Raw genomic sequence first — 22,277 nt, 5'->3', positions numbered from 1 at the left:
GGTAGATTTTTTGTAAAATTTTCTTTAAATTTTGTTAGATTATTTTTGGCACGAGTTGTTACCATGGATATAATACGACCGACATCGATAACATCTATATGGGCCGGGTTGCGAGTCTATAGCTTGTGTCGTTCGAAAGTGATTTCAACAGACGAACCGGCAGCCGGACGGACTGACGTATGGACATTGCCATATCTAGTCAAAAAATTGTTCATTAAATGTTTTTTCCTTTGAAATGGTATTATTTCGAATCGGCTATCCTCCCAAAAATAGTAACACTATAAGACAGCTACCCTGTCGGAGGTTGACGTTTAATTGGTGCTGATATTATACAATCTATTTCACTCCAAAATTTCTTATTTCCCCTTCTTGTCCTAAATATGATAAATGTATAGCAATAGAATTGCTATTCACTGTTCCCCCCTCACACATACATACTTGGCTAAGTAAACAAGCACATATTCCCATGCTAGCTGTATGGTAAAGCCTGCTGGTTGACCAGCTAATAAACTCCTAAATGTTTGTTTACTCTGACAGATTAATCGTTGCTGCCATCATTCACACATACAAAAAAAAACATTCACTCATACACTCATCTATAGACTCAAATATGTGGGGGGAAAAATAATATACAATAAAGCAAATTTTTTTCATGTTGTTTTTAGATTTATATTAATATTTATTTTACTTAATTAAAAAATACAAGAGAAGAATACAATAATATATGTGTGTGTGTGTGTTTGTGTGTTGTAGCGAATTTGTTTGTCATATTTCTTTGTGTTGCTTTTTTGGTTTTGTCTAGCTAATAGTCTTCACTTATAGTATAAAGATAAAGGAACTGACAAAAAAGCCGAGAAGATCTAATGTCAAAAGGACATATGAACGTCAAATGGAAATTAGTAGTCCTTATATCCTTGGAACACAAAAACAAAATATATATAATAAAGAGCATAACATTAAACATAAACGACGATAATAACAAGAGCCGAAAAGTGCTGACTTAATAATATACAGTGAGAATGATAAAAATAAATAAAAGGATGGGGTTTTCTTTTTTCTTTGGGGGATGGAGATTGGATGAAAATTTACATATGACGGGTATTGCCGAAACCACCATGGCCAGACTGGGAGGCACCCTTGTTGAAGCCCATTTGCAAGTTAAGTTCAGCATTATGGGCACGCAATTGTTCTTCAGTGAATTCACGAACATTCTTTTCGGCCATCTTGGGACCCAAAGAAGGACCAGTATATTCAGGATGGTGTTGGGTCTAAACATTAAAAAAATACACAATTAAAAAATTCTCAAAATTAAAATTTATTTTCCTTCAACTTACAGTGCGACCCAAGGAATACAAGCACAAAGTCACTTGTGGGATATTACGTCTTTCAAAAAGATCGGCAGTTTGGAAAATTTCTTCCTCAGGTACACCGTATTTCTTGATGGCAGCTTGGAATCTTTGAATATTTTCCATCAATTGGAAATTAGTACCACGTTCTTGAATCTTCTTAACAGAGCCAGGAGCCATTTTGTTGATCAATTTGCAGAGGACAATACCATCCTTCAAAATATCCTCATATTGACCGCTGGGTACTTTTTCACCCAAAACTTCAAAGATCCAGTTCAAGACTTCTTGTTCTTGTTCCTTATTGCGGGGCTGTAAAATAAAAATAAATAAAAATATATTTAATATTTGAAAGTCAACATAAATTTTAAACAAGATCACTTGGGATAGCATGGAAAAACACAATTTAGTGAATTTATTTTTTGTGAAGAGTCCTTCAACAATTTACTACTGGGTAGTGGTTAAATTTCGAGTCGATATAGCGATGTCCGTCCGTCCTTCCGTCAGCTGAAATTAAACTTACTTCCGAACGAACCTAGCTAGCGTCTTGAAATTTGGCACAAGTATCTGTTATTAGTATAGGTCAAATGGCATTGCAAATGGGCCACATCGGACCACTTTAAGGTAAAGGCCCCACATAAACCGACTCCCAGATTTGGCTTTCGAAGCCTATTGGAATTTCATCGGATTCGGTCAAATGTTTGTCAAATTTTTAAATCAACAACAACAACCAAAATTTTTGATAAAATAATAACTACTATTTTATAAAAAATTATTAAAATGCTTAAAGATATGAACTTAACTAAATAAACTAATCTTAAATTTAAACTAAAATTTTGTCAAAAATTTATTTATATACAAATTTTTCTCAAAATTCTAGTTCTATAGAAAATTTTGTCAAAATTTTATTTCTATAGAAAATTTTGTCACAATTTTATTTCTATACAAAATTTTTTCAAAATTTTAGTTCTATAGAAAATTTTGTGAAAATTTTATTTCTAAAGAAAATTTAGTAAAAATTTGTTTCTATAGAAAATTTTGTCAAAATTTTATTTCTAAAAAAATTTTGAGAAAATTTTTTTTTATAGAAATTTTTCCAAAAATTTTATTTCGATAGAAAATTTTGTAACAATTTTATTTTTTTTTTAGAAAATTTTATCAAAATTTTATTTCTATAGAAAAATTTCTCAAAAGTTTATTTGTAAAGAAAATTTTGTCAAAATGTTATTTTTATAGAAATTTTGATAAAAATATATCTATAGAAAATTTTGTTCAAATGTTGTTTCTATAGAAAATTTTCTCAAACTTTTATTTCTATAGAAAATTTTCTCAAAATTTTAGTTCTATAGAAAATTTTGTGAAAATTTTATTTCTAAAGAAAATTTAGTAAAAATTTGTTTCTATAGAAAATTTTGTCAAAATTTTATTTCTAAAAAAAATTTGAGAAAAATTTTTTTTATATAAATTTTTCCAAAAATTTTATTTCGATTGAAAATTTTGTAACAATTTTATTTTTTTTTAGAAAATTTTATCAAAATTTTATTTCTATAGAAAAATTTCTCAAAATTTTATTTGTAAAGAAAATTTTGTCAAAATGTTATTTTTATAGAAATTTTGATAAAAATATATCTATAGAAAATGTGTTCAAATTTTGTTTCTATAGAAATTTTTCTCAAACTTTTATTTCTATAGAAAATTTTGTCAAAATTTTATTTCAATAGAAATGTTTATAAAAATATTATTTCTATAGAAAATTTTGTCAAGATTTTATTTCTATAGACAATTTTGTCTAAATTTTATTTCTATAGAAGATTTTGTCAAAATTTTATTTCTATAGACAATTTTGTCAAAATTTCTTTTCTATAGAAAATTTTGTCAATATTTTATTTCTATAGAAAATTTTGTTCAAATTTTATTTCGATAGAAAATTTTGTCAAAATTTTATTTTTATAGAAAATTTTGTCAAAATTTTAGTTCTATAGAAAATTTTGTCAAGATTTTATTTCTATAGAAAATTTTCTAAAAATTTTATTTCTATAGAAAATCTTGTAACAATTTTATTTTTTTTTAGAAAATTTTATCAAAATTTTATTTGTAAAGAAAATTTTGTCAAAATGTTATTTTTATAGAAATTTGTATCAAGATTTTATTTCTATAGAAAATTTGTCAAAATTTTATTTGTAAAGAAAATTTTGTCAAAATGTTATTTTTATAGAAATTTTTATCAAAATTTTTTTTCATAGAAAATTTTGTCAACATTTTATTTATCTAAACAATTTTGTCAAAATTTTATTTCAATAGAAATGTTTAAAAAAATTTTATTTTTATAGAAAATTTTGTCAAGATTTTATTTCTATAGACAATTTTGTCCAAATTTTATTTGTATAGAAAATGTTGTCAAAATTGTATTTCTATAGAAAATTTTTGTCAAAATTTTATTTCTATAGAAAATTTTGTCAAAATTTTATTTCTATAGAAAATTTTGTCAAAATTTTATTTCTATAGAAAATTTTGTCAAAATTTTATTTCTATAGAAAATTTTGTCAAAATTTAATTTCTTAAGGCAATTTTGTCAAAATTTTATTTCTATAGAAAAATTTCTCAAATTTTTAATTGTAAAGAAAATTTTGTCCAAATGTTATTTTTATAGAAATTTTTTAAATTTGTATCAAAATTTTATTTCTATAGAAAAATTTCTCAAATTTTATTTGCAAAGAAAATTTCGTCAAAATGTTATTTTTATAGAAATTTTTTATCAAAATTTTTATCAAAATTTTATTTCCATAGAAAATTTTGTCAACATTTTATTTGTTTTATAAAATTTTACCAAAATTTTATTTGTAAAGAAAATTTTGTCAAAATGTTATTTTTATAGAAATTTTTTCAAAAATTTTATTTCCATAGAAAATTTTGTCAACATTTTATTTCTCTAAAAAACTTTGTCAAAATTTTATTTCAAAAGAAATGTTTATAAAAATTCTATTTCTATAGAAAATTTTGTCAAGATTTTATTTCTATAGACAATTTTGTCCAAATTTTATTTCTATAGAAAATGTTGTCAAAATTTTATTTCTATAGAAAATTTTTGTCAAAATTTTATTTCTATAGAAAGTTTTGTCAAAATTTTATTTCTATAGAAAAATTTCTCAAAATTTTATTTGTAAAGAAAATTTTGTCAAAATGTTATTTTTATAGAAATTTTTATCAAAATTTTGTCAAAAATTTTATTTCTCTAAAAAATTTTGTCAAAATATTACTTCAATAGAAAATTTTGTCAAGATTTTATTTCTATAGACAATTTTGTCCAAATTTTATTTCTATAGAAAATGTTGTCAAAATTTTATTTCTATAGAAATTTTTTTTCAAAATTTTATTCCTATAGAAAATTTTGTTCAAATTTTATTTCGATAGAAAATTTTGTCAAAATTTTATTTCTATAGAAAAATTTCTCAAAATTTTATTTGTAAAGAAAATTTTGTCAAAATGTTATTTTTATATATATTTTTTTATCAACATTTTATTTCTATGGAAAAGTTTGTCAAAATTTTATTTGTAAAGAAAATTTTGTCAAAATGTTATTTTTATAGAAATTTTTATCAAAATTTTTTTTCCATAAAAAATTTTGTCAAAATTTAATTTCCATAAACAATTTTGTCAACATTTTTTGTCTACAGAAAATGTTGTCAAATTTTTTTGTCTATCGACAATTTGGTCAAAATTTTATTTCTATAGAAAACTTTGTCAAAATTTTATTTCTATAGAAAATTTTGTCAAAATTTTATTTCTATAGAAAATTTTGTCAAAATTTTATTTCTATAGAAAATTTTGTTTAAATTTTATTTCTATAGAAAATTTTGTCAAAATTTTATTTGTAAAGAAAATTTTGTCAGAATGTTATTTCTAAAGAAATTTTTTATCAAAATTTTATTTTTATAGAAAAGTTTGTCAAAATATTATTTCTATAGAAAATTTTGTCAAAATGTTATTTTTTTAGAAATTTTTATCAAAATTTTTTGTCTACAGAAAATGTTGTCAAAATTTTTTGTCTATCGACAATTTGTCAAAATTTTATTTCTATAGAAAACTTTGTGAACATTTTATGTCTATCGACAATCTGGTCAAAATTTTATTTCTATAGAAAATTTTGTCCAAATTTAATTTCTATAGAAAATTTTGTCCAAATTTTATTTCTATTGAAAATTTTGTCAAAGATTTAGTTCCATAGAAAATTTAAGATCTATAGAATATTTTCTCAAAATTTTAGTTCTATAGAAAATTGACTCAAAATTTTAGTTCTATAGAAAAATTTCCCAAAGTTTTAGTTCTATAGATTTTTTTTTTTAATTTTAGTTCTTTAGAACATTTTCTCAAAATTGCATTCCTATAGAAAATTTTCTCAAAATTCTTTTTTATAGAAAAAATTTTCTAAATATTTGGTTTATTTCTGTAGAAAATTTTGTCAAAATTTTTTTCCATAGAAATTTTTGTCAAAACTTTATTTCTATACTTAAGATTTAGCCTTATATACTTGTTAATATTCTATACTCGTAAGTTCGTTTTGGTGGCAAAACAAACAAAAAATCTTACACGTACCACAGACTCATAAGAGTTTTTTTTTTAAGTTTAATACTTCCTATTTTATGGTGCAGTGTTAAAATAGACACTCACATGTGCAATTAATATGTCAATAGGGGCTGTAGTCATGACACACTTAAACTATTAAATTTATGGGCAATCTGCCATATACCATCCGATGATTGACTTTATTTCAATGATTAATAGTCCCATGATTTAATATTCCATTACATGAAAACTAATGGGAGGTTGTCGATATAGTTTAGTGTCCATTACCAGCAGATGAATCATTTAACGACCATACCTTAGAGGATATCCATAGCAAAATTCGTAATACCTCTTACATCAATCTCTCTCTCATCCTCAAAATATTCTATATATACAATATTTTATTTTTATTTAACCACATAATAAAAACCTTAATTTAGTGCTAATTTGTGTACTAAATTTCACAGCAATTAACCGCAATAGTAAAACTTCAATCATAAAGTCGAATAGCTGCCAAAACACTTAAAAATTAATCATAAATTTCGATTTATGGTAAATTATTCACTCGTATGCTTATGTGTGGGTGTGTGTGTGTGTGTGTGTGATACACACACCACATACAAACATGGTGAAGTGTAAATGTTTGTATGAAAACCATAGCGAGAGAACAAAAACAAAAATTCTAATTATTATTATAATAAATTACAATTCATATTTTTAATGAGCTACAACATTTAAAATCATTATTATAGGCATCATATGTTATTTAAAATCCCAAGTGATTTTTAAATAAAGTGTTTTGGAAATTACTTTTCCATTCTAATGCATAATATAAAAAAAATGTTGCCTAATATATAATTGGAAAATTTTTGCGAAAAGAAGTTAAATGATAATGACAGTTATAGCTGAAATGATTTAATAAAATAAATCACAATTTGTATTCTTGGGAAAATATTTAATTGGTGGGGGGAAAGAGTCTGATTTTATTAGTTTTTTAATTAAAATTTCATTAAAAAAGAAATATATGTATCTTAATAAAAAAAACAGCACACATCTTCAAATAAATACCAAAAAAATATTTTTCGAATGACATTGAATATGAGCCAAACCCCGAAAAAATTATACATACGCTTAAAAATCTCAGAAAAAAACAATAAAACCAAAAATCTAACTGAATAATGGAATTTTTATTCACTTCATTATATTTATATTTGCAATGTATATACTGGATGAGAATTGTTTATTTAACTTTAACCTAATTTTCAAAATTTGTATTTCTTTTCGCACATTATTTGCCTAAAGCTATCAGGCATGGTAGAAGAATGGGCAGACCGTTCTACCACATCTGATGTATATTTTCATTTTAGTTTTTATTGTATTTTCTGCTGTTGTTTGGCTGTTGGTTTACTCGTCAAAAATCTGTTTAATTTCATTAAGCCAATTGGCTTAATGCCAGCGGACCTAAAGTGTATGTAGAATCATACAGAATCCAGTAGAAGGTAATCAACCAGTTAGACAAAAATCCATTTATCCGTGATATATGCCAATGCTTGCAACAAGCAATGGTGCAAAAAACAAGTGCATATGAAAATTCGATTGAAACAGACTTAACAATATGACCGACCTTGTCATAAAAACAAAAATTATGTAACCAAATATTCCCAGAATTTACATCAGCACAAAAATATGCAAAACTTTGTTCGCGAATTCATTGTGTATACGAATATTTCAAACAATATACTGGCAAATTGGGATAGTATTTATTTAAAGCTATGTAAATAAGGGTTACTAATTTGCAATATTGTTTTATAAAATATACTATTAAAAAAAGGAAATTTTCTGTACAAAACATTTTGATTTGGCTCCTCCAAGAGCATCCAAAAATGAAATATAGGAATCGTTTTATATGGGGGATAAATATAATAATGAGAAGGTGTGAATCAATTTTTGCATGGATTCAATGAATTTTGATCGTCCAAAGGCCCCAAGTTGGTACAATTCCACTAAAAATGATAGGTTTTTTGCTGTTTGGTAGAATTCGTGATCTTTTGGTACGCTTAGCAGAATATTCCTCCCCAACAAAGAGTAACTTCACAAATTGCCCCTAAATTTAAAATTTTGAAAAGATTTTCTATAAAAAAATGTTGACAAAATTTTCTACAGAAAAAATTTTGAGCACATTTTATATAGAAATAAAATTTTGAGAAATTTTTCTATAGATATAAATTTTTGAGAAAATTTTGTATAAAAATAAAATGTTGACAAAATTTTCTATAGAAATAAAATTTTTACAAAATTTCCCATAGAAATAAAATATTGACAAAATTTTCTATAGAAATAAAATTTTGACAAAATATTCTATTGAAATAAACTGGTGACAAAATTTTCTATAAAAATAAAATTTTGAGAACAGAAATTAAAATATTGACAAAATTTAATATAGAAATAAAATTTTGACAAAATTTTTTATACAAATAAAATTTTAACAAAATTTTCTATTCGAATAAAATTGTGACAAAATTATCTGTGGAAATAAAATTTTGACAACATCTTTTATAGAACTAAAATTTTGAGAAAATTTTCTATAGAAATAAAATTTTGACTAAATTTCCTATAAAGTCAATATACTCGTATCTCAAATTTAGTTTTGCCTTTAGGCCATACTATCAAAGTCTCCCTTTTTCTGCCTTTTGTAGAAATGGTAACATTCTTGCTGGTGCAAACTAAAAATACTTAAGTTTTTAATTATTTGTGATGGGCTATTTTCGGTCAATTTGTTTGAAGATGCAAATAAAACAATTTTATTTTATCATTTCCTGGACTTTTCGTCGGCTTTTTTCCGACTTTTTCAACAGGGTTTTTATTGATAAATAATTTTTTGTTCTTTACATCCCAATTATTTCACTTATTTTATATAAAACTGGACTTCACGACAATTAAAATATAAATAAATCAATAATCTAATGTAAAACGTGTATAATCAAACTTAAAAACCATTCTCACAGAACAGTACTATCTAAGTTATTGCAATGGAATATTGTATAAACTCATTGAATAATGTATACACTCACTTACATTGTCGCTATTAGAATTGATAAAAATAAGATATAAACGTTTTATCTATGATAATAAAACATTCCTTTAAAAGATTTTTTTTTTTTGACACAATTTTCTATAGAAATAAAATTTTGACGAAATTTTCTATAGAAATAAAATTTTGACAAAATGTTCTATAGAAATATAATTTTAACAAAATTTCTATAGATATAAAAATTTGAAAAATTTTTCTATAGAAATTTTCTATTTTCTATAGAAACACAATTAAAATATAAATAAATCAATAATCTAATGTAAAACGTGTATAATCAAACTTAAAAACCATTCTCACAGAACAGTACTATCTAAGTTATTGCAATGGAATATTGTATAAACTCATTGAATAATGTATACACTCACTTACATTGTCGCTATTAGAATTGATAAAAATAAGATATAAACGTTTTATCTATGATAATAAAACATTTCTTTAAAAGATTTTTTTTTTGACACAATTTTCTATAGAAATAAAATTTTGACAAAATTTTCTATAGAAATAAAATTTTGACAAAATGTTCTATAGAAATATAATTTTAACAAAATTTCTATAGATATAAAAATTTTAAAAATTTTTCTATAGAAATTTTCTATTTTCTATAGAAACACAGTTTTGCCAACATTTTCTATAGAAATAAAATTTAAAAAAAAATCTATAGAAATAAAATTTTGACAAAATTTTCTATAAAAATTTGAACAAAATATTCTATAGAAATAAAATTTTGACAAAATTTTCTATAGAAATAAAATGTTGACATAATTTTCTATGAAAATAAAATTTTAACAAAATTTTCTATAGAAATAAAATTTTGACAAAATTTTCTATAGAAATAAAATTTTGACACAATTTTCTATAGAAATAAAACTTTTACAAAATTTTCTATAGAAGTAAAATTTTGACAAAATTTTGTGTAGAAGTAAAATTTTGACAAAATTTCCTATAGAAATAAAATTTTGACACAATTTTCTATAGAAATAAAATTTTGACAAAATTTTCTATAGAAATGGCATTTTTAGAAAATTTTCTATAGAAATAAAATTTTGACAAATTTTTCTATAGAAATAATACTTTAACAAAATTTTCTATAGAAATGAAATGTTGACAAAATTTTCTGTTGAAATAAAGTTTTGATAAAATTTTCAATAGAAATAAAAATTTTACACAATCTTGTACAGAAATAAAATTTTGACAAAATTTTCTATAGAAATAAAAATTTTAGGAAATTTTCTGAAAATAAAATTTTTGGAAAATTTTCTACATAAATAAAATTTTTGGAAGATTTTCTATAGAAATTAAATTTTGACAAAATTTTCTATGGAAATTAAATTTTGACAAAATTTTCTAGAGAAATAAAATGTTGACAAAAATTTTTACGGAAATAAAATTTTGACAAAATTTTCTACAGAAATCAAATTTTCTATAGAAATAAAATGTTAACACAATTTTCTATAGAAATACAATTTTTAGAAAATTTTCTATAAAAATAAAATTTTTGGAAAATTTTCTATAGAAATAATATTTTAACAAAATTTTCTATAGAAATGAAATGTTGACACAATTTTCTATTGAAATAAAATTTTGATAAAATATTCTATAAAAATAAAAATTTTACAAAATTTTGTACAGAAATAAAATTTTACAAAATTTTGTACAGAAATAAAATTTTACAAAATTTTCTATAGAAATAAAATTTTTAGAAAATTTTCTATTTTTACAAATTTTTTCGTTTTCTTTTTTCTAAATTTTTACAAAATTTTGTACAGAAATAAAATTTTGACCAAATTTTCTATAGAAATAAAATTTTTAGAAAATTTTCTATGAAAACAACATTTTTGGAAAATTTTCTATAGAAATAAAATTTTTGGAAAATTTTCTATAGAAATTAAAATATTGATTTAATATTTAATATAGAAATAAAATTTTGACAAAATTTTCTATAGAAATAAAATTTTTAGAAAATTTTCTATAGAAATAAAATTGTTAGAAAATTTTCTATTTTTACAATTTTTTTCTTTTTTCTAATTTTTTACAAAATTTTGTACAGAAATAAAATTTTGACAAAATTTTCTATGGAAATAAAATTTATAGAAAATTTTCTATGGAAATAAAATTTTTGGAAAATTGTCTACAGAAATTAAAATATTGATTTAATATTTAATATAGAAATAAAATTTTGACAAAATTTTCTATAGAAATAAAATTTTTAGAAAATTTTCTATAGAAATAAAGTTTTTAGAAAATTTTCTATTCAAATAAAATGTTGACAAAATTTTCTATAGAAATAAAATTTTGACAAAATTTTCTATAGAAATAAAATTTTTAGAAAATTTTCTATAGAAATAAAATTTTCCCAAAATTTTCTATAGAAATAAAATTTTGACAAAATTTTCTATAGAAATAAAATTTTGACAAAATTTTCTATAGAAACAAAATTTTGACAAAATTTTCTATAGAAATAAGTTTTTGACTAAATTTCCTATAAAGTCAATATCTTTAAATTTAGCTTTTTCTTTAGGCCATACTATCAAAGTCTCACTTTTTCTGCCTTTTTTTAGAAATGGTAACATTCTCTTGCTTGTGCAAAATAAAAAAACTTAAAACGCGTTTAAAATTCAAGGGATTATTTATACTTTCACATAATTTGTTAATATTAGAAGTAACCAAAAATAATAAATAAACTTTTAAAATAAGATAATAAAACATTTCTTTTAAAGAATTTTTTGATCAAACTTTGCAAAATAAAAAGAACTTTGTTTATTTGTAACTTGTTTGGTAAAATTTACTTCAAATATGGTGGATTACTTTTGACTCGAGTGGCAACCATGCCCGAAAATTAAATCTGGGGGTTGATTTGTATGGGGGCTATATATAAAATATGGACCGATATGGACTAATTTTTGCGTGGTTGCTAGAGGCTACACACTAACACCACGTACCATATTTCTATGGGATCTGTAAAAATTAACCCTTCTAAGGGGCTCCCGAAATCAAATCAAGGATCAGTTTATATGCCCCCATATATAGTTATGGACCGATATTTATCCAGTTTTGATCATTAAATTTCAACCGGATCAGATTTCCTTACTGAAAAAAAAATAACTTAACAGAATAAATTCAGAATAATTTTAACGAAATAAATTAGTATTAAATAAAATAATTTCGAATGGCCTAAATAAATATAATTTTTTTTTATTTTGGTTTCCTTTGAAAATCTCATGAACATGTTTTGTTCGTCTGTAACCAACCAAGATGATAAAATTATGCAGTGATTTTCGACCAAATTATTTTCGTTAATTTTTATTTTTTGTTTTTAATATTAACCACATTAAAAACCTTAACACCGGCTATATCAAATCTTAGCTAGCCATGTATTAAAAATATATAAAATAATTTCATAATTCATATTTGTCAAAGATTTACGATAGTCATCTAATAAAACTCTCCCAATACCAAGTGAACACCATGTAATTGGTGCCAAACTATTAATGTTTTTCTTTTTACCATTAAATATTTTTTTTGCCATAAACATGACAACAAATTGTTTTAGTATTATGACCATAAAGCCAATTTAAATACATTTTTCTTTTGTTTTCCTACCTTCTCTATGTTTTCTTTTTTTATTATTCTGCTATGGTAAATGCCTTTTAGCATTTCACATTGGGAGGAAAATTGAGTATAAAAACTAAGGGAGAAAAATAGCGTTATAAAACTAAAAGTATAAACAAATTAAAATTAATAATTTTATGTGAATGTGCACTATTATACTATGACGGTGGAAATATTTTATAATATGGGTATGATAAGTATAGAGTTCAAATGTTTTTCCCACTGACTTTATCAAAACAAAAAAAAGCAATACAAATTATAAAAGAGAAAAAAATTACTTTATATTAATGTTGTTGCTAATTATAAAATATTCAATAGGATATATTTCCAGTTCGTGCAAAAATAATTCGATTTGCAATGGAACAAAAAAATGGATAGTAGAATATATTTGGCTGCAATTACCAATGACTAGTCATATAGAATGGAATTTTTTTACACTCTGTTATAAATTTCAAAATTTAATTAGATTAAAGTATTAATAACCAAACACTCCTTCATTGAACCTAGTCTTCAATTCCAAGAAGTGGGTGGCATTGCATTGAAGTCCAGTAATGAAAGGGAGCCTTGCGAGTCCACTTTTCGACAAAAAGTTTGAGACTCTAATCCCCAACAGTGAGGCGTGGTGCACACAGACCCCGGGGAATAAAGAATATATAGATTTCTACACTGATGGCTCCAAATTGGATGGACAAGTGGGTTTCGGAGTATATTCTAATGATTTGGAACTTCAAATAGCGAAAAGATTACCTAATCACTGTAGTGTTTTTCAGGCTGAAATATTAGCAATAAGAGAGGTGGCGAATTTGCTGAGAAGTAATGTTCCAAAAAATGTGGGCATTAATATATACTCAGACAGTCAACCTGCAATAAAATCCTTGGACTCTGTGTTCCTCAACTCGAAAACGGCCATCGATTGCCGCAAATCTCTCAATGAGATGGCTGAGCAGTACAATATTCACCTAATATGGGTGCCTGGCCATAGGAACATACCGGGGAACTGCGAAGCGGATGAGTTGGCAAGGCTAGGGACTACCTTACATATTCCAGGGGAACTAGAATTTGTTGGTATGCCCCTAGCTACCTGCAAGCTCATGCTGCGTGAGAAGGCTGTTATGATGGCAAATGTTCGATGGGAGAATTGCAAGGGTTGTAACGACACCAAGCAAATATGGCCCCATTTCAACTTAAACCGCACACTAGATATGCTAATGTTCTCGAGACGTCAGATATCACTCCTGATATCTGCTATAACGGGTCGCTGCCTGATAGGAGATTTTGCAAAAACTATTGGCGCGAAGTATAATGACTATTGTATGAGCTGTCATGATGCGGAGGAAAAAGAATCAATTAAACACCTCTTGTGTGAGTGTCCTGCATTTTGTGTAAAGCGCAAGCAACTTTTAGGAGCATATAGCTTCAGATTACTGGCGGATCTGGAAAACGTTAACTTAAGCAGTCTGCTAATGTTTTTGGAACAATCTGGTTGGTTCAACAAAGAAAAATAATCAAGAAGGTTCAGCGGTTAAAACTAGAAGTGCCCATATGTAATAGGTACTTTTAGTTAATGTGGTATCACAATGGACTGAATAGTCTAAGTGAGCCTGAATCTTAATCGGGCTGCCACTTTAACCTAACCTAACCTTGCATGGAAAAAGATTGAAATTCTCTTGAGGGATATCTTCACATCGCCTAATATTTCCCATATTTTCTATCAGCATTGGTCATAAATTTGAATGATTACTTGATCAGGGATAATTTTAAGATTTAATTGGTAGGCCGCTTTATTTCAGGCTTACTTAGATTATTCGGCCCATTGTGATAAAAGGTAATGACACTGTTGCATTTTTTTTTAAACAGAAGCAGTCCGCAGATGAAAAAAGAAATACAGACATCGAAAATCTACTTTTCAATTAATCGATTTTTCGTCTGTATATCTAATTATTGTTTCTCTATGATAGTGAGATATTTGATATAGTGTGAAATGTCATCGTGATCACGAATATATAATTTTTATATGTATATACAGAGTATTCAAAACAGGGACCTTTTTATTTTTATTTTCATTTTCTTCACAGATTCCCAATTATAACATAAATATTTTTGTTATATATTATTCCAGTTTTCGTTTTTCTGACAAAAAAATTCTTAACAACAAGATATATATCATTGTTCACACAGTGATATATTTTATATATGAATATTTATTCATATATTTTTTCCTCTATGCGAATATATTCTAGATGCGCATATACATGTGTGTGTATGTCACACCTGAAATGCCTAAGGTGACTAGGGTGGGTCAATTCTTAAAGAAAAAAATATTTTTAAAAAATTATTACCTATAAAATTGACACTTTTTTCTCTCTAGAAAAATACTTAGTTAAAAAAAGATGTATAAAACAAAAAATATGAAAATAATATATTACCATAAATATAAATATGGTCGATCCACCCTAGTATCCAGCATATTTATATACATTTATTGTGTGAAAAAAAAAATAAAATAAACAAAAACATAAATATGAATATGTTTATTTGTTTGCAACAACGAAAATTGTTACAAGTCAACATATGCTTTAATCAACCATCCATATAGACGAATGTATTTCCGTATATGAGGCATTCCATTATAAATAATTTGACTGAAAATTAACATTGTACCAATATTCATAAAAAAGAGGTAAAAATTAGGAGTGGTAAATCTTTAAAATATTTAATATGTAATTTCTAAATTACGCTGGCAGCAGTCATAGATAGAAGTCATATAACTTTGAAACGATGTGCGTGTGTTTGTCGTTTTGTTTTAATTTGGGGAATTTTACTGCAATATTCTTTGCGAATATGAATTTCATGAAGACGAATTGAAAATTCGATCTGTACAGACGGAGGGACCTCTACCAAAAACTTGCTTACATTACTCATCCGATGTCCTTAAAATTTCCCTCTCATATATCAAGAGAAGGTATATTATCACCTCAAACATATTTCAAGAGCATAAAATTATTTTTGAACGGGCAACATGGAACATGCAAAATATTGCATGTATAGAAATAAAATTTTGACAAAATTTTCTACATAAATAAAATTTTGACAAAATGCTCTATAGAAATAAAATTTGTAAAATTTTCTATAAAAATAAAATATTGACAAATTTTTCTATAGAAATAAAATGTTGACAAATTTTTCTATCGAAATAAAATTTTGACAGATTTTATATAGAAATATAATTTTTAACAAAATTTTCTATACAAATAGGATTTTAAACAAAATTTTCTATAGAAATAAAATTTTTACAAAATTTTCTATAGAAATAAAATTTTGACAAAATTTTCTATGGAAATAAAATTTTTACAAAATCATCTATAGAAATAAAATTTTGAAAAATGTTCCTTACAAATAAAATTTTGCCAAATTTTCTCAAACATATTTCAAGAGCATAAAATTATTTTTGAACGGGCAACATGGAACGTGCAAAATATTGCATGTATAGAAATAAAATTTTGACAAAATTTTCTATATAAATAAAATTTTGACAAAATGCTCTATAGAAATAAAATTTTGCCAAATTTTCTATAAAAATAAAATATTGACAAATTTTTCTATAGAAATAAAATGTTGACAAATTTTTCTATCGAAATAAAATTTTGACAGATTTTATATAGAAATATAATTTTTAACAAAATTTTCTATCCAAATAGGATTTTAAACAAAATTTTCTATAGAAATAAAATTTTTACAAAATTTTCTATAGAAATAAAATTTTGACAAAATTTTCTATGGAAATAAAATTTTTACAAAATCATCTATAGAAATAAAATTTTGAAAAATGTTCCTTACAAATAAAATTTTGCCAAATTTTCTAGAGAAATATAATCTTTAACGCAATTTTCTATAGAAATAAAATTTTGACAAAATTTTCTATAGAAATAAAATTTTGACAAAATTTTCTATAGAAATAAAATTTTGACAAAATTTTCTATGGAAATAAAATTTTGACAAAATCATCTATAGAAATAAAATTTCGACAAAATTTTCTATAGAAATCAAATTTTGACAAAATGTTCTATGGAAATAAAATTTTGACAAAATCATCTATAGAAAAAAAAAATTCGACAAAATTTTCTATAGAAATAAAACTTTGACAACATTTTCTATAGAAATAAAATATTGACAAATTTTTCTATAGAAATAAAATTTTTGACAAGATTTTACATAGAAATAAAATTTTTGACAAAATTTTATATAGAAATAAAATGTTGACAAATTTTTCTATATAATTTTTAACAAAATTTTCTATAGAAAAACAATTTTGGCAAAATTTTCTATAGAAATAAAATTTTGACAAAATTTTCTATAGAAATAAAATTTTGACAAAATTTTCTATAGAAATAAAATTTTGACAAAATGTTTTATAGAAATAAAATTTTGACAAAATTTTCTATAGACATAAAATGTTGACAAAATGTTCTATAGAAATAAAATTTTTTCAAAATTGTTTATAGAAATATCATTTTTAACACAATTTTCTATAGAAATAAAATGTTGACAAATTTTCTATAGAAATAAAATTTTGACAAAATGTTCTATAGAAATAAAATTTTGACAACATTTTTTATAGAAATAAAATTTTGACAAAATTTTCTATACAAATAAAATATTGACAACATTTTCTATAGAAATAAAATGTTGACAAATTTTTCTAAAATTTTTGACAAAATTTTATATACAAAAAAAAATTGACAAAATTTTCCATAGAAATAAAGTGATGACAAATGTTTAAATAGAAATAAAATTTTGACAAAATTTTCTATAGAAATAAAATTTTGACAAAATTTTCTATGGAAATAAAATTTTTACAAAATCATCTATAGAAATAAAATTTTGACAAATTTTTCTATATAAATAAAATTTTGACAAAGTGCTCTATAGAAATAAAATTTTGCCAAATTTTCTATAGAAATAAAATGTTGACAAATTTTTCTATAGAAATAAAATTTTGACAAAATTTTCTATAGAAATAAAATGTTGACAAATTTTTCTATAGAAATATAATTTTTAACGAATTTTTATATAGAAATATAATTTTTAACAAAATTTTCTATATAAATAAAACTTTGTCAAAATTTTCTATAGAAATAAAATTTTGGCAAAATTTTCTATAGAAATAAAATTGGCAAAATTTTCTATAGAAATAAAATTTTGACACAATGCTCTATAGAAATAAAATTTTGACAAAATTTTCTATAGAAATAAAATATTGACAAATTGTTCTATGGAAATAAAATTTTGACAAAATCATCTATAGAAATAAAATTTTGAAAATTTTTTCTATAGACATACAACTTTGACAACATTTTCTATAGAAATAAACTTTTGACAAAATTTTTCTATAGAAATAAATAAGAAATATAATTTTTATATGACTTTTTTTTTGGTAAAATTTTCTCCACATTTTGGAAGATTATTTTTGGCTCGAGTGGCAACCGTGCTTGAAATTCTTTTTTTTTGTTTGCAGGCAAATCAAATTCGAATATGGGCATATCGGTATAGCCCGCATTTAAACCGACCCCCGATTTAGCATTAAGTAACCTGCGACAATGAAGAGTTTTCATTGTAGGGGGTATTTAAAATTTGGCCCTGCCGAACTTAGGGCCGTATATACTTGTTGTTTTCTTTCTTTTTTTTTAATTTAAGTTTACCGATTGATATCCATAAGTGGCAAATTTATTCAGATCGAAAAAATGGGAAAAGATCAATATTGGGCAATGAGTCGATTCTGGGCTATAAAGGTCAATCATGTATCGAAATCAAAGAATATTTGGATGCTTTATTTATTGTTTTATACCGATTTAGCTACATTGAATTTTGTTTCGCTTATTAAAAATTATTCCGTAGGCACAAAAAAAGCCTCCGTCCGAAGAGGTGACCACCGCTTCTACATTTCGCATAACGATGCTTGTCAACGGGTTAACGAAGATGAATCCTTTTGGAATTTTGAGACGATAGATATGGTCTAAATTTTAAAACCCAATATGGAATATCATACTGCTTCACTTTATAATCATTAAAAAGTTTTTTTTTTTGCAATATTTGCCAGAAGATATTTAAGGTATGTTTTGGTAATATTTAAAATAAATTTTATATTTTTATTATATTTTTTGCCTTTTTGTTACATATTTCTATATTTTCTCCTTATAAATCTAGTTTAGATTTCATCTAAATGAATTTCGGTGTGGGACTCTCATATATCCTCTACTCTTCAAAAGGCTTAAAAAGCTAGGAAAAGAACGCGTTTACTGGCATTTTATTGTTTCCAGGGCCATTTGTATTTGTCCGGTATATATAAACGTATAATTGTTGTGCTTATATTTCGTCGATTCTATAGTATTATGTATTAATACACTGAAACAATTTTTTTTTAATAGTTACAAAATTCATATGAAATACAGATATGTTAGCAATGCATGTATTTTTATGGGCTTAATATGAGGTCCTTTATCATTGAGCTAAAATATTACTACCAAAAATTTGGAGAAAACTTTTCTAAAACTACCAAACAAAAAAATCCAAAACCTATTTCTGTAGACAATTTTGTCAAAAGTTTATTTTTATAGAAAATTTTGTCAAAATTTTATTTGTATAGAAAATTTTGTCAAAATTTTATTTGTATAGAAAATTTTGTCAAAATTGTATTTCTGTAGAAAATGTTGTCAAAATTTTATTTCTATTGAAAATTTTGTAAAAATTTTCTTTGTATAGAAAATTTTGTCAAAATTTTATTTCTATAGACAATTTTGTCAAATTTTATTTCTATAGAAAATTTTGTCAAAATTTTATTTGTATACAAAATTTTGTCAAAATTTTATTTCTATAGAAAATTTTGTCAAAATTTTATTTCTATAGAAAATTTTGTCACAAATTTATTTCTGTAGAAAATTATATCAAAATTTTATTTCTGTTTTTATTTCAAAAATTTATTTCTATAGAAAATTGTGTCACAATTTTATTTCTATGGAAAATTTTGTCAAATTTCATTTCTATAGAAAATTTTGTCAAAATTTAATTTCTATAGAAAATTTTGTCAAAATTTAATTTCTATAGCAAATTTTGTCAAAATTTTTTATCTATACAACATTTTGTCAAAATTTTATTTGTATACAAAATTTTGTCAAAATTTTATTTCTATAGAAAATTTTGTCAAGATTTTATTTCTATAGAAAATTTTGTCAACATTTTATTTCTATAGAAAATTTTGTCAAAATTTTATTTTTGTAAAAAGTGTTGTCTAAATAGTATATCTATAGAAAATTTTATCAAAATTTTATTTCTGTAGAAAATTTTGTCAAATTTTATTTCTATAGAAAATTTTGTCAAAATTTTATTTCTATAGAAAATGTTGTAAAAAAAATCTTATCAAAATTTTATTTCTGTAGAAAATTTTGTCAAAATTTTATTTCTATAGAAAATTTTGTCAAAATTTTATTTCTATAGGAAATTTTGTCAAAATTTTATTTTTGTAAAAAAATTGTCTAAATTGTATATGTAATCTATAGAAAATTTTGTCAAAATTTTATATCTATTGAAAATTTTGTCAAAATTTAATTTCTATAGAAAATTTTGTCAAAATTTTATTTCTATAGGAAATTTTGTCAAAATTTTATATCTATACAAAATTTTGTAAAAATTTTATTTGTATGCAAAATTTTGTCAAAATTTTATTTCTATAGAAAATTTTGTCAAGATTTTATTTCTATAGAAAATTTTGTCAAAATTTTATTTCTATAGGAAATTTGGTCAAAATTTTATTTTTGTAAAAAAATTGTCTAAATTGTATATGTTATCTATAGAAAATTTTGTAAAAATTTTATATCTATAGAAAATTTTGTCAAAATTTTATTTCTATAGAAAATGTTGTCAAAGAAAATCTTATCGTAATTTTATTTCTATAGAAAATTTTATCAAAATTTTATTTCTATAAAAAATTTTGTCAAAATTTTATTTTTGTAAAAAATGTTGTCTAAATTGTATATCTATAGAAAATTTTATCAAAATTTTATTTCTGTAGAAAATTATGTCAAATTTTATTTCTATAGAAAATTTTGTCAAAATTTTATTTCTATAGAAAATGTTGTCAAAAAATCTTATCAAAATTTTATTTCTATAGAAAATTTTGTCAAGATTTTATTTCTATAGAGAATTTTGTCAAAATTTTATTTTTGTAAAAAAATTTGTTTAAATTGTATATATATAGAAATTTTTGTGTAAATTGTATATCTATAGAAAATTTTGTCAAAATTTTATTTCTATAGAAAATTTTGTCTAAACTGTATTTCTATAGAAAGTTTTGTCGAAATTTTATTTCTATTGAAAATTTTGTAAAAATTTTCTTTGTATAGAAAATTTTGTCAAAATTTTATTTGTATAGAGAATTCTGTCAAAGTTTTCTTTGTATAGAAAATTTTGTCAAAATTTGATTTCTATAGAAAATTTTGTCAAAGTTTTATTTCTAGAGAAACTTTGTGAAGAACCTCTTACTCGTAGTTTCAAAATTTACCAAAACATCAAAAAGTATGTCAATCTACCGTATATAATCTACCATTGTTACTAGAATTCTATAAATATATACACTTAACAACTCAGAGTTGTTGCGATTAAATTTATTCATTATTGGTATGAAAATTTTCAACAATAAAATTAAAATTTTCGGAATTTGATAGTAAATTCAAAAATACCAAAATTTCTAGGCATTCTAGGCAAGATTTGTATCTTACACTTTTTTTCGGTGTACATTGATACTCGGATGCTTGAACTCAACATTTTCCCAATATCATCACAAAGGCAGCAGTAGTAGCAACAATTCATAGATTTCTTTACGCTTCATGGAATTGGGAGAGAAAAAGCCAACGAAATAAAAACACAAAACAAAAACCAACAGAAAAAAAAAACAGAAAAAATGTTTGATAGCATTGAAAAATACAAATGTCAAGTGCTTGTGACCACTTGTCGCCGAAATAAAAATCCATCAATCATTACGCCTGTGGGGATATAAGAGTGCATATATACGAGTGTGTGTGTGTGTGTCTGTTTGTGTATCAGCATAGGGCTATGTGCTATAGGTATACACAACACTATTGTATTGAGATCTGGTAGCCAGCCAATACACCAACCACACACAACCCACCCACTACTATACCCACAAGTGTATAGTGATGTCAGCCACTATTGCTGCCACATTCATTGCCAGTCATCAACATCGAAAGTTGGAAATGATTAAGAAAGACGCACTTTCGCATGACTGCGGGACATTCGGGGTGGCGGCATATATAGCCATTGGACCTATGGGCGAAAGTTTTTCCGTGACGGCGTGAATTAATGGAGGAATTATACATAATTGCTTGGAATTTCATTGGAAACGAATGGACATTTCTAGGCCTTTTTGCCGTTGTTGATGCTATTTGGTTGAGTGCTGTTGCATTGACAATCATTGGTATTACGAGTAAAATAATAAAACAAGAACGATTTAAAGTTTTGGCAAAGCGAAAGTTCTGTGTCCTTCCTTGGGGGAATATTCAATAAATACCAGAATTCATATAACATCGAAGTTTCAAGAAAAATTATATTTCTAATATTTAAAGAATTAAGGATAGTGATTTTTATGCCATCACCCCTAA

The 22,277-nt window shown here is 23.8% G+C and overlaps 1 protein-coding gene across 2 annotated transcripts in view; it reads right to left on the bottom strand.

Moving 5' to 3' along the window:
- Positions 1-757: 757 nt before the first annotated feature.
- LOC142220911 (myophilin) overlaps positions 758-22,277 on the bottom strand; it is a 36,942-nt gene continuing 15,422 nt past the window's right edge. Inside the window, exons 1-3 of one of the 2 annotated variants that reach the window (XM_075290323.1) lie at positions 12,598-12,677; positions 1,335-1,655; positions 758-1,268 (exon numbers count right to left, since the gene is read on the bottom strand). In XM_075290323.1, the coding sequence (XP_075146438.1) occupies positions 1,086-1,268; positions 1,335-1,655; positions 12,598-12,651 (558 nt within the window). In that variant the 5' untranslated portion in view covers positions 12,652-12,677 and the 3' untranslated portion in view covers positions 758-1,085. Of the gene's footprint in view, positions 1,269-1,334; positions 1,656-12,597; positions 12,678-22,277 lie in introns of those variants that run through there. The other variant, XM_075290324.1, reaches the window with a different exon arrangement.

This window comes from Haematobia irritans, chromosome 1, assembly GCF_050003625.1.
Source record: "Haematobia irritans isolate KBUSLIRL chromosome 1, ASM5000362v1, whole genome shotgun sequence".
NCBI lineage: Eukaryota > Metazoa > Arthropoda > Insecta > Diptera > Muscidae > Haematobia > Haematobia irritans.
The sequence above is the reverse complement of the archived record's forward strand: the minus strand, read 5'-3'. Positions and strand labels throughout refer to the sequence as shown.